Source organism: Salvelinus namaycush, unplaced genomic scaffold, assembly GCF_016432855.1.
Source record: "Salvelinus namaycush isolate Seneca unplaced genomic scaffold, SaNama_1.0 Scaffold2530, whole genome shotgun sequence".
NCBI lineage: Eukaryota > Metazoa > Chordata > Actinopteri > Salmoniformes > Salmonidae > Salvelinus > Salvelinus namaycush.
In genome coordinates this window covers 17310-36768 of record NW_024059376.1, presented here as the reverse complement: position 1 = coordinate 36768, position 19459 = coordinate 17310, and the positions used below count along the sequence as shown (strand labels likewise).

The 19459-nt window shown below is 46.9% G+C and overlaps 1 protein-coding gene across 1 annotated transcript; it reads right to left on the bottom strand.

Annotated features, from left to right (window-relative positions):
* Positions 1 to 7723: 7723 nt before the first annotated feature.
* Positions 7724 to 18391, bottom strand: LOC120039101 (ORC ubiquitin ligase 1-like). The gene is made up of 6 exons (XM_038984630.1): positions 18247 to 18391; positions 17636 to 17771; positions 16868 to 16959; positions 14185 to 14406; positions 13569 to 13657; positions 7724 to 10433 (listed from the first exon to the last, which is right to left on the bottom strand). Exons 1-6 carry the CDS (start codon positions 18316 to 18318, stop codon positions 8753 to 8755), a joined length of 2292 nt encoding a protein of 763 aa, XP_038840558.1. The 5' UTR covers positions 18319 to 18391; the 3' UTR covers positions 7724 to 8752.
* Positions 18392 to 19459: the final 1068 nt, after the last annotated feature.

Genomic DNA, 19459 nt, shown 5'->3' with positions numbered 1-19459 from the left:
TAGAGGGGGGGCCAGTTGTACTGTTAGAGGGGGGCCAGTTGTACTGTCAGAGGGGTCAGTTGTACTGTTAGAGGGGCCAGTTGTACTGTTAGAGGGGCCAGTTGTACAGTTAGAGGGGCCAGTTGTACAGTTAGAGGGGCCAGTTGTACTGTTAGAGGGGCCAGTTGTACTGTTAGAGGGGGGGCCAGTTGTACTGTTAGAGGGGGGGCCAGTTGTACTGTTAGAGGGGGGGCCAGTTGTACTGTTAGAGGGGGGGCCAGTGTACTGTTAGAGGGGGGGCCAGTTGTACTGTAGAGGGGGGGCCAGTTGTACTGTTAGAGGGGGGGCCAGTTGTACTGTTAGAGGGGGGGCCAGTTGTACTGTTAGAGGGGGGCCAGTTGTACTGTCAGAGGGGGGGCCAGTTGTACTGTCAGAGGGGGGGCCAGTTGTACTGTTAGAGGGGCCAGTTGTACTGTTAGAGGGGCCAGTTGTACTGTTAGAGGTGCCAGTTGTTACTGTTAGAGGGGCCCAGTTGTACTGTTAGAGGGGCCAGTTGTACTGTTAGAGGGGCCAGGTTGTACTGTTAGGAGGGGCCAGTTATACTGTTAGAGGGGCCAGTTGTACTGTTAGAGGGGGGCCGGTGTGCTACTGTTAGAGGGGGCCGGTTGTACTGTGTAGAGGGGCCGGTTGTACTGTTAGAGGGGGGGCCAGTTGTACTGTTAGAGGGGGGGCCAGTTGTACTGTTAGAGGGGGGGCCAGTTGTACTGTTAGAGGAGGGGCCAGTTGTACTGTTAGAGGGGCCAGTTGTACTCCAGTTGTACTGTTAGAGGGGCAGTTGTACTGTTAGAGGGGCCAGTTGTACTGTTAGAGGGGCCAGTTGTACTGTTAGAGGGGCCAGTTACACTGTCAGAGGGGCCAGTGTACTGTTAGAGGGGCCAGTTGTACTGTTAGAGGGGCCTGTTGTACTGTTAGAGGGGCCAGTTGTACTGTTAGAGGGGCCAGTTGTACTGTTAGAGGGGCCAGTTGTACTGTTAGAGGGGCCAGTTGTACTGTTAGAGGGGCCAGTTGTACTGTTAGAGGGGCCAGTTGTACTGTTAGAGGGGCCAGTTGTTACTGTTAGAGGGGCCAGTTACATTAGATGTTATTGTTGTCATATTGTTTTCTTTCACTGCATTAGCAGGCAAAAGACCATAATCATTCACCAATTTATTTACATTTTCATTATACTTTTCATTTGCATTACATATTCAGTATCAGGTCACATCAACTGTATTCTCCGGTTTTTGTGGGGGGGTTTTGTGCAAAAGATCAGCAAATTCATCTAGACTCAAAGCCTTTGCCCTCCTTGACTCCATACTTAATACACCTAAATTGCTTAATCTGTCATCTGACATTGTGGACCTGAGGTACGCGTTGCCACTGTCTAATAACAGATGTAAAAAAAAAAAGAACGATAGCAAAAATGTGTTTATGTAAAAATTATTTCATACTCCACATTTAGGGGGGGCCACAAGGGGGTCCAAAATTGTTGTCACAGGGGCACTGGCCCCCTGCCCAGAACCGCTAGTGCTTCACAGACATAATTTCAAAAATAAATTCAACAAAGGCTATTCCAAGTCATAGCCTACTGACGTACGTAAATCCCTTAAAACAATGCATTCTATTTGGATTCCTTTAAAAAAAAAAAATCTTAAAAAGGAAAAACATTGCAATGGAATAAAACGGCGATGATGACAATAAAATGGTGCGAGACCGGAAATTATATCATAGGCCTGTAGTCTAGTCATTACGCACATCAATTATTTCATGAAGTGTTGAAGTATTTTGTCCAAACGGCCATGAATCAAGATTTTTTTGTATTTGAAAGTAGACCACGACAGTCACTTAACTTATTGAAACATTGAATTGATATGAGCAGAAGGGGAAGTCATTAGAGTAAGGTGATTATCAAACAATACAACACGGAATCGGAGTAATATTGAGCGTCGCCCTCGGGATTGCAACTCTCCTAAATGCAGAGAAAGAGAGAGAGAGGGGGGGAGTCTGTCTGCCCTCTGACTTCACCGGGCGAAATCGCCTAAATATTTCAATAGCAAATTATTGGTGCGTGAACAGTGCAGCCAGTTTAATTATAGCCAAAATGAATACTAATGCGTCAAATTCATATGAATTAATCTAAATTCATATCTTTAGCCAAAGATTTTATTCCAAACTAAATATGTTCTCAGCATTCAAGCGAAATAGAGGAAATCAAATTACATTTTTTTTTTTTGTGACCAGCTCTGAACTTCAGAAGTTACCATAATTAACGTGTTTTGTCGCAGCACATCGAAGGTCTAAATCCAAAACAATGAATGACCACACGAGAATTAGTACATGTAAAATGTCTCCCTACTTCCGGCCATCACTGTGCCCACGTGCCCTGGTCTGACATTCACTATATAGGGATAAGGGTGGCTTTTCGGACGCAATGTATGAGCAGTTCATTTCCGGATGTAATACCATCGGTACACTGGCCTATACGTGTTATCCCGTTCGCTCATATTAACCCCTAGACGCCATGATACTCCCCCTCCTCCTCCCTCAACCTTTATCATTACCACCCGCCAGATGAACACTAAACAAATTGATTTAATATCCCCACCGTAACCTTGTACACAGTCGTTACCAAATTAAATGAATCCACAATGAATTAACACTTCATTTTATTCAAACGACTTACAGAAACGGTTGAGCCCAATAAAATTTTCATGCCGTGATTAGAGGTAGGCAATGAGGAATCTACACGAAAACCGTAAGATTTGCATAATAAATAAAGGGGTGTGGCGCCACACTCGGAAGCTACGGGGGGCTCAGGGGGGTGGGAGGTCTTTGTAGGAGTGATGTGTTCTGGTCTGTTACTGTGAATTTACAGTTAGTTTCAGGGGATACAGACAGGATGAGCTTCAGGGGATACAGACAGACAGGATGAGCGTCGGGGGATACAGACAGACAGGATGAGCGTCAGGGGATACAGACAGACAGGATGAGCGTCGGGGGATACAGACAGACAGGATGAGTTTTAGGGGATACAGACAGAATGAGCTTCAGGGGATACAGACAGACAGAATGAGCTTCAGGGGACAGACAGGATGAGCTTCAGGGGATACAGACAGACAGGATGAGCTTTAGGGGATACAGACAGACAGGATGTGCTTTAGGGGATACAGACAGACAGGATGAGCTTCAGGGGATACAGACAGACAGGATGACCTTTAGGGGATACAGACAGACAGGATGACCTTTAGGGGATACAGACAGACAGGATGACCTTTAGGGGATACAGACAGACAGGATGACCTTTAGGGGATACAGACAGACAGGATGACCTTTAGGGGATACAGACAGACAGGATGACCTTTAGGGGATACAGACAGACAGGATGACCTTTAGGGGATACAGACAGACAGGATGACCTTTAGGGGATACAGACAGACAGGATGACCTTTAGGGGATACAGACAGACAGGATGACCTTTAGGGGATACAGACAGACAGGATGACCTTTAGGGGATACAGACAGACAGGATGACCTTTAGGGGATACAGACAGACAGGATGACCTTTAGGGGATACAGACAGACAGGATGACCTTTAGGGGATACAGACAGACAGGATGACCTTTAGGGGATACAGACAGACAGGATGACCTTTAGGGGATACAGACAGACAGGATGACCTTTAGGGGATACAGACAGACAGGATGACCTTTAGGGGATACAGACAGACAGGATGACCTTTAGGGGATACAGACAGACAGGATGACCTTTAGGGGATACAGACAGACAGGATGAGCTTTAGGGGATACAGACAGACAGGATGAGCTTTAGGGGATACAGACAGACAGGATGAGCTTTAGGGGATACAGACAGACAGGATGAGCTTTAGGGGATACAGACAGACAGGATGAGCTTTAGGGGATACAGACAGACAGGATGAGCTTTAGGGGATACAGACAGACAGGATGAGCTTCAGGGGATACAGACAGACAGGATGAGCTTCAGGGGATACAGACAGACAGGATGAGCTTTAGGGGATACAGACAGGATGAGCTTCAGGGGATACAGACAGACAGGATGAGCTTCAGGGGATACAGACAGACAGGATGAGCTTCAGGGGATACAGACAGACAGGATGAGCTTCAGGGGATACAGACAGACAGGATGAGCTTCAGGGGATACAGACAGACAGGATGAGCATCAGGGGATACAGACAGGATGAGCTTCGGGGGATACAGACAGACAGGATGAGCTTTGGGGGATACAGACAGACAGGATGAGCTTTGGGGGATACAGACAGACAGGATGAGCGTCAGGGGATACAGACAGGATGAGCTTTAGGGGATACAGACAGGATGAACTTTAGGGGATACAGACAGGATGAGCTTCAGGGGATACAGACAGACAGGATGAGCTTCAGGGGATACAGACAGGATGAGCTTTAGGGGATACAGACAGACAGGATGAGTTTTAGGGGATACAGACAGACAGGATGAGTTTTAGGGGATACAGACAGACATGATGAGCGTTAGGGGATACAGACAGACAGGATGAGCTTCAGGGGATACAGACAGACAGGATGAGCTTCAGGGGATACAGACAGACAGGATGAGCTTCAGGGGATACAGACAGGATGAGCTTTAGGGGATACAGACAGGATGAGCTTCAGGGGATACAGACAGGATGAGCTTCAGGGGATACAGACAGACAGGATGAGCTTCAGGGGATACAGACAGACAGGATGAGCTTCAGGGGATACAGACAGGATGAGCTTTAGGGGATACAGACAGGATGAGCTTCAGGGGATACAGACAGGATGAGCTTCAGGGGATACAGACAGACAGGATGAGCTTTAGGGGATACAGACAGACAGGATGAGCTTTAGGGGATACAGACAGACAGGATGAGCTTCAGGGGATACAGACAGACAGGATGAGCTTCAGGGGATATAGACAGGATGAGCTTTAGGGGATACAGACAGGATGAGCTTCAGGGGATACAGACAGACAGGATGACCTTTAGGGGATACAGACAGACAGGATGAGTTTCAGGGGATACAGACAGGATGAGCTTCAGGGGATACAGACAGACAGGATGAGCTTCAGGGGATACAGACAGACAGGATGAGTTTTAGGGGATACAGACAGACATGATGAGCGTTAGGGGATACAGACAGACAGGATGAGCTTTAGGGGATACAGACAGACAGGATGAGCGTCAGGGGATACAGACAGGATGAGCTTCAGGGGATACAGACAGACAGGATGAGCTTCAGGGGATATAGACAGGATGAGCTTTAGGGGATACAGACAGGATGAGCTTCAGGGGATACAGACAGACAGGATGACCTTTAGGGGATACAGACAGACAGGATGAGTTTCAGGGGATACAGACAGGATGAGCTTCAGGGGATACAGACAGACAGGATGAGCTTCAGGGGATACAGACAGACAGGATGAGTTTTAGGGGATACAGACAGACATGATGAGCGTTAGGGGATACAGACAGACAGGATGAGCTTTAGGGGATACAGACAGACAGGATGAGCGTCAGGGGATACAGACAGGATGAGCTTCAGGGGATACAGACAGACAGGATGAGCTTCAGGGGATATAGACAGGATGAGCTTTAGGGGATACAGACAGGATGAGCTTCAGGGGATACAGACAGACAGGATGACCTTTAGGGGATACAGACAGACAGGATGAGTTTCAGGGGATACAGACAGGATGAGCTTCAGGGGATACAGACAGACAGGATGAGTTTTAGGGGATACAGACAGACATGATGAGCGTTAGGGGATACAGACAGACAGGATGAGCTTCAGGGGATACAGACAGACAGGATGAGCTTCAGGGGATACAGACAGACAGGATGAGCTTCAGGGGATACAGACAGGATGAGCTTTAGGGGATACAGACAGGATGAGCTTTAGGGGATACAGACAGGATGCGCTTCAGGGGATACAGACAGACAGGATGAGTTTCAGGGGATACAGACAGACAGGATGAGCTTTAGGGGATACAGACAGGATGAGCTTTAGGGGATACAGACAGGATGAGTTTTAGGGGATACAGACAGACAGGATGAGCTTCGGGGGATACAGACAGACAGGATGAGCTTTAGGGGATACAGACAGACAGGATGTGCTATAGGGGATACAGACAGGATGAGCTTCAGGGGATACAGACAGGATGAGCTTCAGGGGATACAGACAGACAGGATGAGCTTCAGGGGATACAGACAGACAGGATGAGCTTCAGGGGATACAGACAGACAGGATGAGCTTCGGGGGATACAGACAGACAGGATGAGCTTCAGGGGATACAGACAGACAGGATGAGCTTTAGGGGATACAGACAGGATGAGCTTCAGGGGATACAGACAGGATGAGCTTCAGGGGATACAGACAGACAGGATGAGCTTCAGGGGATACAGACAGACAGGATGAGCTTCAGGGGATACAGACAGACAGGATGAGCTTCGGGGGATACAGACAGACAGGATGAGCTTCGGGGGATACAGACAGACAGGATGAGCTTCAGGGGATACAGACAGACAGGATGAGCTTCAGGGGATACAGACAGACAGGATGAGCTTCAGGGGATACAGACAGACAGGATGAGCTTCAGGGGATACAGACAGACAGGATAAGCTTCAGGGGATACAGACAGACAGGATGAGCTTCGGGGGATACAGACAGACAGGATGAGCTTCAGGGGATACAGACAGACAGGATGTGCTTTAGGGGATACAGACAGGATGAGCTTCAGGGGATACAGACAGGATGAGCTTCAGGGGATACAGACAGGATGAGCTTCGGGGGATACAGACAGACAGGATGTGCTTTAGGGGATACAGACAGGATGAGCTTCAGGGGATACAGACAGGATGAGCTTCAGGGGATACAGACAGGATGAGCTTCGGGGGATACAGACAGACAGGGTGAGCTTTAGGGGATACAGACAGACAGGATGAGTTTTAGGGGATACGTGGGATATGATGAGCATTAGCTAGATAACGTCAACAGTGAAGAGGCGACTGGAGAGTGGAACTCTGCCTAGAAGGCCAGCATCCCGGAGTTGCCTCTTCACTGTCGACTTTGAGACTGGTGTTTTGCGGGTACTATTTCATGAAGCTGCCAGTTGAGGACTTGTGAGGTGTCTGTTTCTCAAACTAGACACTCTAATGTACTTGTCCTCTTGTTCAGTTATGCACCGGGGCCTCCCACTTCTCTTTCTATTCTGGTTAGAGGCAGTTTGCGCTGTTCTGTGACAGGAGTAGTACACAGCGTTGTACGAGATCTTCAGTTTCTTGGAAATTTCTCACATGGAATATCCTTAATTTCTCAGAACAAGAATAGACTGACGAGTTTCAGAAGAAAGTTTGTTGTTTCTGGCCATTTTAAACCAGTAACCGAACCCACAAATGCTGATGCTCCAGATACTCAACTAGTCTAAAGGCCAGTTTTATTGCTTTTTTAAATCAGAACAACAGTTTTCAGTCATGCTAACATAATTGCAAAAGGGTTTTCTAATGATCAATTAGCCTTTTAAACTGATCAACTTAGATTAGCTAACACAACATACCATTGGAACACAGGAGGGACGGTTGCTGATAATGGGCCTATGTATATATTCCATAAAAAATCTGACGTTTCCAGCTACAATAGTAATTTACAACATTAACAATGTCTACACTATTTCTGATCAATTTGATGTTCTTTTAATTAATGGACAAAAAAAAAGGAAATTTCAAAGAGACCCCAAACTTTTGAACGGTAGTATAGCTAGATAACATGGATAGTTCCAACAGTGTATAAAGTGTACATTGGTGACACTCATTCTCAAAACAGTGAGTATTTTTTTTATTACACCATCAAATTTAGTTTTGTTTGTTGCAATAATTGGTCTACAAATGCCACACAAAAGTTACTGAAAATAACAGTTTTATTTTCAGGAATAATTTGATGCCATTACACACATACACACATACGCATTAGCAACAGTTTGAAAGAAGCGGTTAGCATTAGCAACAGTTTGAATGAAGCCGTTAGCATTAGCAACAGTTTGAATGAAGCCGTTAGCATTAGCAACAGTTTGAATGAAGCCGTTAGCATTAGCAACAGTTTGAATGAAGCGGTTAGCATTAGCAACAGTTTGAAAGAAGCGGTTAGCATTAGCAACAGTTTGAAAGAAGCGGTTAGCATTAGCAACAGTTTGAATGAAGCCGTTAGCATTAGCAACAGTTTGAATGAAGCCGTTAGCATTAGCAACAGTTTGAATGAAGCGGTTAGCATTAGCAACAGTTTGAATGAAGCGGTTAGCATTAGCAACAGTTTGAAAGAAGCGGTTAGCATTAGCAACAGTTTGAATGAAGCCGTTAGCATTAGCAACAGTTTGAATGAAGCGGTTAGCATTAGCAACAGTTTGAATGAAGCAGTTAGCATTAGTTAGCACAAGACTGCAATCATTATGCCAAATGGTACCCGTATATTCCTCACATAATGAACTACTGTTGACCAGGGCCCCATAGGACTCCGGTCTAAAGTAGTGCACTATATAGAGAATAACATGACACACAGTAAAGAAGCGAGCCTGGGTCCCAGATTCTGCCAGGGCATCGCATCACACAGTTCCATAAAGAGCTGGCTAGAGATCAGAAACAGACTGGCGCCCGGGCTAGTCTACAGTGACGTGGGCGCAGGGGGGGGGAGGCATGTTAACTCCGTCACAAATCACATAAACTTAGAATGTTTGGAAGGACTGCCGACGTTAAAAGGACTGTGAGACTTCCGTTTGGTCGCCTGACTAGGAGTCACCGTGCTCTTCTCTCTCACAGCGTCTCCTCCAGGTCTATCTGCTGAGCAGCAGCCAGAAGAGATGTCATGGTCCTCGTGGTGGTGGTGGTTGGCTGAGGCCTGCCAGGCCGACGCCCTTCCCGCTCCTGTCTGGGCCTCTGTTAAGGGGTCAAACAGCAGGTCGAAGGACAGTTCGTCAGTCTGAGAGGGGTCAGAGAGGTGTCCCTGTTCTCTAGCGGGCCCCGTAGACTCTAGAAGACTGTGGTCGCCGCTGCCAGCGTCTCTCCCAGAGGAGGATCCAGACCCGGTTCCCGTCGTCGTGGATACGGGCGCTAGAGAAGCTGCCTGAGTCTCGGACACTGTCACTGGAGTGGAAGAGGTTCCCTTTATCCTGCATGCCAAGTCGAAACCCTCAGCCTCGGTCTGTCCACGTCGCTCCTGCTCAGAGTCAAGGAAGAGTTCAGAGCAGCCCTCCGCCTCAGGTACCAGGGTCACATCCAGTCTGAGGTCAAGGGTCAAGTCCGGTGTGTCGGCAGAAGTCAGGGAGGAAGCCAGGGACAGGTGTGATCCTGAGGACAGGTGAGACCCCGCCGAGCTGCAGCTCTCTGGCCCCTCCAGCATCATAGAGTCCAGCTCAGAGATCTTATCCAGGTAGGCAGCGTCCATGGACGCTTCGCTGGACATGGGGTCTGTCTCGTCCTCTGTCAGATTGTGGGACGTGGTGGCTCCTCCCGCGGTTTGGTTTCTCTCGCTGTGCCCCGACCCCGAAGACGTGTCGAGCTGCTGCTCCTCCTCTCCATTGTGATTGGGTGATGTCACGGAGGTCACAGAGGTTATATCAGAAGCCTTGTGGCTCTGCCAGGCTGCAGCCCAGAACGGCTCGGTGGCGACGGAGAGTCCCGACTTGGCTACGTTACTGGAAGACACACTGTTGGATAACCGAGTAGTGAGACTGGACCGTTTAGTTGCTACAGTGGAGGCACTACTGCTACTGCTGGATGTTATACTGTCCTCAAAACTGAGTCTCCTTAGATGAGTCACAGCCTTATAACCAAGCTTCTTGTCTTCACCAACACTGGGACTCTTCAGACTGAGGGAGCGGAAGGCAGAGGAGGGAGTGGAGAACAGGAGGAGGTCAGAGGGAACGACGGAGTCAATACTATCGGTTTCTATAGAGTCTTTGTGTCCAGCGAGCGTCACGCCGAAACCTCTCCGGTGGTCCCGGAACGTCTCGGAGCCGGCGGCGTTGAGCTCCATGGCGTTAGAGGTTGCCAGGAGGTAGTTGTGGTGAGCGGACAGCGTCTTGGATTCTCCCTCCAGACTGGCGCAGATGGAGGCCTTCTCCATGTCACTCAGACTCCTCGTCATGCCACCGATCCTCTGATAGTGGACCCTGGTCCCGGCTTCACCCTCCCCAGAGGAGGTGCTCTCTGGACGGGCATCGGTGTGGCCCTGGGGTGCCTCTCTGGGGTTTCTCGGGAGCCCCTCCGCTCCCCCCCGGGCCTCCAGTTCTTCTATGTACTGGTCGCTGCGTTCCAGAGCTTTCTTCAGGTGGTCCACATCTCTTTCGTACTGATGAATCTTAGCTTCCAACGCTGCTACCGTGTACCGGCCAAACCTGAGGGGTGGTTCACAGCAGAAAGATGAGAGTTAGAATTGAATTTGAGAGCATATAAAGATATATTTTTTGGGGGGGGGGGTAAAAACAATACATATAAATCAAAACTATATGTGCATTTGACCCCAGATACTAACGCTGGAACGTATTAGTTGAAACACTTATTTTCAAAAGAGGTCCTGAGGTACAGAATGTTACCATGAAGAACACCAAAGGGGAGGCACATTGCAGGGAGCGCAAATAGTTGATCACATCAATGTGATTCCAGGATGGATATTAGTTCATCTCACCACTGATAAACAGTCAGAAATACGTAGAACCTGTATCCGTAGACAGACGCATACAAAATGGATTCCGGTTCAAATATTTTAACCTCTTGACCAAAAAACAATTTATTTTGAGAACCTGAATAAAAATAAGTAGATTAGTCATCGCTTTTTTTACCAGAACATTCCACCCAGTCGTCCATTACCATCCCAGTTGAAACCACTCCAGAACATTCCACCCAGTCGTCCATTACCATCCCAGTTGAAACCACTCCAGAACATTCTACCCAGTCGTCCATTACCATCCCAGTTGAAACCACTCCAGAACATTCCACCCAGTCGTCCATTACCATCCCAGTTGAAACCACTCCAGAACATTCCACCCAGTCGTCCATTACCATCCCAGTTGAAACCACTCCGGAACATTCCACCCAGTCGTCCATTACCATCCCAGTTGAAACCACTCCGGAACATTCCACCCAGTCGTCCATTACCATCCCAGTTGAAACCACTCCGGAACATTCCACCCAGTCGTCCATTACCATCCCAGTTGAAACCACTCCAGAACATTCCACCCAGTCGTCCATTACCATCCCAGTTGAAACCACTCCAGAACATTCCACCCAGTCGTCCATTACCATCCCAGTTGAAACCACTCCAGAACATTCCACCCAGTCGTCCATTACCATCCCAGTTGAAACCACTCCAGAACATTCCACCCAGTCGTCCATTACCATCCCACTTGAAACCCCTCCAGAACATTCCACCCAGTCGTCCATTACCACCCCAGTTGAAACCACTCCAGAACATTCTACCCAGTCGTCCATTACCATCCCAGTTGAAACCACTCCAGAACATTCCACCCAGTCGTCCATTACCATCCCACTTGAAACCCCTCCAGAACATTCCACCCAGTCGTCCATTACCACCCCAGTTGAAACCACTCCAGAACATTCTACCCAGTCGTCCATTACCACCCCAGTTGAAACCACTCCAGAACATTCTACCCAGTCGTCCATTACCACCCCAGTTGAAACCACTCCAGAACATTCCACCCAGTCGTCCATTACCACCCCAGTTGAAACCACTCCAGAACATTCTACCCAGTCGTCCATTACCATCCCAGTTGAAACCACTCCAGAACATTCCACCCAGTCGTCCATTACCATCCCAGTTGAAACCACTCCAGAACATTCTACCCAGTCGTCCATTACCATCCCAGTTGAAACCACTCCAGAACATTCCACCCAGTCGTCCATTACCATCCCAGTTGAAACCACTCCAGAACATTCCACCCAGTCGTCCATTACCATCCCAGTTGAAACCACTCCGGAACATTCCACCCAGTCGTCCATTACCATCCCAGTTGAAACCACTCCGGAACATTCCACCCAGTCGTCCATTACCATCCCAGTTGAAACCACTCCGGAACATTCCACCCAGTCGTCCATTACCATCCCAGTTGAAACCACTCCAGAACATTCCACCCAGTCGTCCATTACCATCCCAGTTGAAACCACTCCAGAACATTCCACCCAGTCGTCCATTACCATCCCAGTTGAAACCACTCCAGAACATTCCACCCAGTCGTCCATTACCATCCCAGTTGAAACCACTCCAGAACATTCCACCCAGTCGTCCATTACCATCCCACTTGAAACCCCTCCAGAACATTCCACCCAGTCGTCCATTACCACCCCAGTTGAAACCACTCCAGAACATTCTACCCAGTCGTCCATTACCATCCCAGTTGAAACCACTCCAGAACATTCCACCCAGTCGTCCATTACCATCCCACTTGAAACCCCTCCAGAACATTCCACCCAGTCGTCCATTACCACCCCAGTTGAAACCACTCCAGAACATTCTACCCAGTCGTCCATTACCACCCCAGTTGAAACCACTCCAGAACATTCTACCCAGTCGTCCATTACCACCCCAGTTGAAACCACTCCAGAACATTCCACCCAGTCGTCCATTACCATCCCAGTTGAAACCACTCCAGAACATTCTACCCAGTCGTCCATTACCATCCCAGTTGAAACCACTCCAGAACATTCTACCCAGTCGTCCATTACCATCCCAGTTGAAACCACTCCAGAACATTCCACCCAGTCGTCCATTACCATCCCAGTTGAAACCACTCCAGAACATTCCACCCAGTCGTCCATTACCACCCCAGTTGAAACCACTCCAGAACATTCCACCCAGTCGTCCATTACCATCCCAGTTGAAACCACTCCAGAACATTCCACCCAGTCGTCCATTACCATCCCAGTTGAAACCACTCCAGAACATTCCACCCAGTCGTCCATTACCATCCCAGTTGAAACCACTCCAGAACATTCTACCCAGTCGTCCATTACCACCCCAGTTGAAACCACTCAGGAACATTCCACCCAGTCGTCCATTACCGTCCCAGTTGAAACCACTCCAGAACATTCCACCCAGTCGTCCATTACCGTCCCAGTTGAAACCACTCCAGAACATTCCACCCAGTAGTCCATTACCGTCCCAGTTGAAACCACTCCAGAACATTCTACCCAGTCGTCCATTACCACCCCAGTTGAAACCACTCCAGAACATTCCACCCAGTCATCCATTACCATCCCAGTTGAAACCACTCCAGAACATTCCACCCAGTCGTCCATTACCATCCCAGTTGAAACCACTCCAGAACATTCTACCCAGTCGTCCATTACCATCCCAGTTGAAACCACTCCAGAACATTCCACCCAGTCGTCCATTACCACCCCAGTTGAAACCACTCCAGAACATTCCACCCAGTCGTCCATTACCATCCCAGTTGAAACCACTCCAGAACATTCCATAATACACAGAACAGAATAACATAAAGACGAGTACGTACTTCTGAGGAGATCTACTGGAAACCTCGGCTTTCAACCTCACGTTCTCCTGAACCAGGTCAATAGTCTGACACCGCAACGTCTTGTTAGCCTTGAGCAGAGGAACACAACTTCCTTATTTCATATAAATATATTCTATTACATTCTGGAACTGCATATACACTGCTCATAAAAATAAAGGGAATACTAAAATAACACATCCTAGATCTGAATGATTTCACAGAAGTGTGATTGACTTGGAGTTACATTGTGTTGTTTAAGTGTTCCCGTTATTTTTTAGAGCAGTGTATATATATTCTATTACATTCTGGAACTGCACAAATTTCAGACATTATTTGTCAGTTACTTTGTGTATTGTCATCTTTGTATGTGTGTATGTGACATTGATCTGATGATACCACAGTGACAAAACTGTTACTTCCTGTGTCTAATTGACACTTTTAACGACCCCAATTACGTTGATTGAATTGACACACAAAAGAAACATTCCCAATGATGGTTTCTGTTGTTTTTGGCGCAGTGCGCACCGCGTACAAGGAACATAAAAGGACTATAAAAAGGATTCATCGTAACGAGTTAGGTTAGCTTCCTCCGTCGACGGATCGTATTCGTTAATACCTCTTTCAGTTTCTCCACGTCCAGTTTGATCCGGCTGTAGCCATCTGTAGCGGCTCTCAGCTTGTTGCTCCCCTCTTCCGCAACACCGGGCTCCAGGTCCCGGTCTTCTCTCCGGCTGGCTGCTATAGTACAGGGATCTAGTACCGTCTTCAGCTGGGACTCCAGGCTCCGGTTCTTGTTCCTCAGCTCTTCGTTCTCTTTGAGGAGACCTTCCATTTCATCCTGAATGATAAAAAAGACAAGATGTCCCACCATAGAATTACATATAGAAGTCATAGTGATTCAGAGGATCTCTCTCTGATGTAACGAGAGGATCTCTCTCTGATGTAACGAGAGGATCTCTCTCTGATGTAACGAGAGGATCTCTCTCTGATGTAACGAGAGGATCTCTCTCTGATGTAACGAGAGGATCTCTCTCTGATGTAACGAGAGGATCTCTCTCTGATGTAACGAGAGGATCTCTCTCTGATGTAACGAGAGGATCTCTCTCTGATGTAACGAGAGGATCTCTCTCTGATGTAACGAGAGGATCTCTCTGATGTAACGAGAGGATCTCTGTGATGTAACGAGAGGATCTCTGTGATGTAACGAGAGGATCTCTGTGATGTAACGAGAGGATCTCTGTGATGTAACGAGAGGATCTCTGTGATGTAACGAGAGGATCTCTCTGATGTAACAAGAGGATCTCTGATGTAGGCTAGGGGTTCTCAAACTGGGGGCCGCTGAATTATTTAGAATTTGTTTAAATATTATTATTTTTTTAATTAATTTTGTCCAAAGTATAAGTGGAATAAGTGTAATGGCAAAATGTGTTGAATTGCAGGAAATTAGCTAGAAAATTCTCTCTCCATTGCCAAGAGGTGAGCCATTAAAATGTTAACGGACGAATCAGGGCTCGAGCTTTGGTTTGTCCGGTCATGCACAGCCAAAGTCATAGTAAAACTCCTTGTATGCTAATTTTTATCTCACTTGAGTTTAAAAGGGGGCCCCAGATGAATGTTCTATCACAAAAGGGGGCCCCAGATGAATGTTTTATCACAAAAGGGGGCCCCAGCCCCAAAAAGAGAAACCCTGATGTAGGCTACAAGGTGCTTACCAGAAAGTATTTTGGCCCCTTGCCTTTCTCCACATCTTGTTACGTTACAGCCTTATTCTATAATAGATTAAATAGTTATTTTACCTCATCAATCTACGCACAATACCCCATACTGACATCACAATACCCCATACTGACATCACAATACCCCATAATGACATCACAATATCCCATACTGACATCACAATACCCGATACTGACATCACAATATCCCATAACGACAAAACAAAGTTTTTAGAAATGTTTGTAAATGTATTAAAAAACAACAGCCGGAGCCCAGCCGGGCTCCGGCTGGGCCACTCAAGGACATTTAGAGACTTGTCCCGAAGCCACTCCTGCATTGTCTTTGCTGTGTGCTCAGGGTCGTTGTCCTGTTGGAAGGTGAACCTTCGCCCCAGTCTGAGGTCCTGAACGCTCTGGAGCAGGTTTTCATCAAGGACCTCTCTGTACTTTGTCCCGTTCATCTTTCCCTCGATCCTGACTAGTCTCCCAGTGCCTGCCGCTGAAAAACATCCCCACAGCATGATGCTGCCACCACCATGCTTCACCGTAGGGATGGTATTGGCCAGGTGATGAGCAGTGCTCGGTACCCTTCCCCAGATGTACCCTTCCCCTGGACACAATCCTGTCTCCGAGCACTACGGACAATTCCTTCAACCTCATGGCTTGGTATTTGCTCTGACATGCACTGTCAACTGTGGGACCTTATATAGACAGGTGAGTGCTTTTCCAAATCATGTCCAATCAATTGAATTTACCACAGGTGGACTCCGATCAAGTTGTAGAAACATCTCAAGGATGATCAATGGAAACAGGATGAACATGAGCTCAATGTTGAGTCTCATAGGGTCTGAAAACTTATGTAAATAAGGTTATTTTTTTGTTGATAAATTTGCAAACATTTCTCAAAAAAACTGTTTTCGCTTTGTCACTATGGGGTTTGATGAGGGAAACATCAATTTAAACCATTTTAGAATAAGGCTGTAACGTAACAAAATGTGGAAAAAGTCAAGGGGTCTGAATACTTTCCGAACGCCAAACTGCTAGAAGGGGAAACAGGTAAAGGAGACAGACGACAGTATAACAGGCGACAGCAAAACAGGTGACAGTATAACAGGCGACAGTATAACAGGCGACAGTATAAACAGACGACAGTATAAACAGACGACAGTATAACAGACGACAGTATAACAGACGACAGTACAAACAGACAGACGACAGTACAAACAGACAGACGACAGTATAAACAGACAGACGACAGTATAAACAGACAGACGACAGTATAAACAGACGACAGTATAACAGACGACAGTATAACAGACGACAGTATAACCAGACGACAGTATAAACAGACGACAGTATAAACAGACAGACGACAGTACAAACAGACAGACGACAGTATAAACAGACGACAGTACAAACAGACGACAGTATAACAGACGGCAGTATAACAGACGGCAGTATAACAGACGGCAGTATAACAGACGACAGTATAACAGACGACAGTATAACAGACGACAGTATAACAGACGACAGTATAACAGACGACAGTATAAACAGGCGACAGTATAAACGTGCAGAGCTTACTTCATATTCCCTCAACAGAAGCTCTCCCCTGGTCTTTCGGAGGTGTTTCTTCACAGAATAGCTCTCGTTGGACTCGCTCTCATTTGTCCCTCCTAAAAGAACATAAAAAAGGACCACCGTAGGGAATCAATTCACGAACAAAGAATTGGAACTCTGCCACCTTTAGCTACTGTAACAACAACAGTTGCCACAAAGTGCTTTACAGGTTCCCAGCCCAGTCTAGACCCCAAACAGTGAGTATACAGCAACAGGGAAAAACCTCCCTAGAAGGAAGAAACCTTGAGAGGAACCAGACTCGGGGGGGGGGGGGGGCTTTCTCTTCTGTTTCATATTATGCAGAGATAACCCGGTTGACATATTATGCAGAGATAACCCTGTTGACATATTATGCAGAGATAACCCTGTTGACATATTATGCAGAGATAACCCTGTTGACATATTATGCAGAGATAACCCTGTTGACATATTATGCAGAGATAACCCTGTTGACATATTATGCAGAGATAACCCTGTTGACATATTATGCAGAGATAACCCTGTTGACATATTATGCAGAGATAACCCTGTTGACATATTATGCAGAGATAACCCGGTTGACATATTATGCAGAGATAACCCGGTTGACATATTATGCAGAGATAACCCGGTTGACATATTATGCAGAGATAACCCGGTTGACATATTATGCAGAGATAACCCGGTTGACATATTATGCAGAGATAACCCGGTTGACATATTTTGTAGTAGCTGTTAGGCCATTACTCGTACCTATAATTTCTCTGCACGGGTTCTCTGAGGTGATGGGAACTCGGCATGAAGGACATTGACTAGCCTTCTTCAACCAAATGTCCATGCAGCAAGAACAGAACACGTGGTTATTGGCACAGATGACGGGATGGCGGACCTGCAGATAGCAATGTTAAAAAGAAAGAATCGTTATTTTAATGATCGATTGCAATACAACTATCCGTGCATTGTAGGCACTGCGCTATTGAGAGACGAATCAAGAATAGTTCAACTATAGCTAATATTTGTCATTGCAAAGCCTTCCTACTAAATTGCACCAAGATGCTAGCTAACTAAGCTAACAACACATGACATGATCTGCAGCCGCAAACAAGAATTGGTCGATGTAATTAGTCAACAAATGTGTAGCTAACTAGCCATTCACAGGCAAATATGAGTAGCTAATCGTTACAAGGTTCAAAATGTACATCACTTGCTAAACGAATATTTACTAGGCAAGGAAGCTAACGTTATCGAAGTTGGCTAATCAACAGCTAACTAGCTTAGCTAGCATTTCTGTCTACGTAAATGGTTGCATTTGCTAAACACGTTGTTCCAAAACGGAATACCCAACAAAATATAAACTGAATTACCTTTCCAAGGCAGATCTGGCATGATATGGGTAAAGTTAGAGAAAGAGTCACGTTTTGAAAGTTGTTTGCCATTGTTTTGTTCAAGAGTTTCGGCGAGAAACTACAACAAAAAAAACCCTCCTCCGACAAAAAAGCACCGCCTTCAAAACCACATGACTACGGAAAGCCAAATGGTAGAAAATGCATCGCTGCTCTGCTTTGCGTTTCAAAGACAGCCAAACGACATCACAGTTCAGGACCATAGACAGCACCTGGAAGCAAACCTGTGCCTTTCAACCTCAGACAGGACAGACATGGGGATATTGTTTTTTCATGAACATTTTCAACTTTTTAAAATGTATATTTAACAAAAGAACAGAATTATAAAAATAAATAAAAATCTATTTCGACTCTACAGTCCAAAAAATCAGGTAAAACTTCTCTCAAATCCAACTCTGGACCTTGAAACCAGTTCCACTGCGTTTTTTTTTTACATTGTTCCCCTCTGGATGGGTGATTCCCCTCTGATCAGGGACTGATTTAGACCTGGGACACCAGGTGGGTGATTCCCCTCTAATCAGGGACTGATTTAGACCTGGGACACCAGGTGGGCGATTCCCCTCTAATCAGGGACTGATTTAGACCTGGGACACCAGGTGGGTGATTCCCCTCTAATCAGGGACTGATTTAGACCTGGGACACCAGGTGGGCGATTCCCCTCTAATCAGGGACTGATTTAGACCTGGGACACCAGGTGGGCGATTCCCCCCTAATCAGGGACTGATTTAGACCTGGGACACCAGGTGGGTGATTCCCCTCTAATCAGGGACTGATTTAGACCTGGGACACCAGGTGGGTGATTCCCCTCTAATCAGGGACTGATTTAGACCTGGGACACCAGGTGGGCGATTCCCCTCTAATCAGGGACTGATTTAGACCTGGGACACCAGGTGGGTCATTCCCCTCTAATCAGGGACTGATTTAGACCTGGGACACCAGGTGGGTGATTCCCCTCTAATCAGGGACTAATTTAGACCTGGGACACCAGGTGGGTGATTCCCCTCTAATCAGGGACTGATTTAGACCTGGGACACCAGGTGGGTGATTCCCCCCTAATCAGGGACTGATTTAGACCTGGGACACCAGGTGGGTGATTCCCCTCTAATCAGGGACTGATTTAGACCTGGGACACCAGGTGGGTGATTCCCCTCTAATCAGGGACTGATTTAGACCT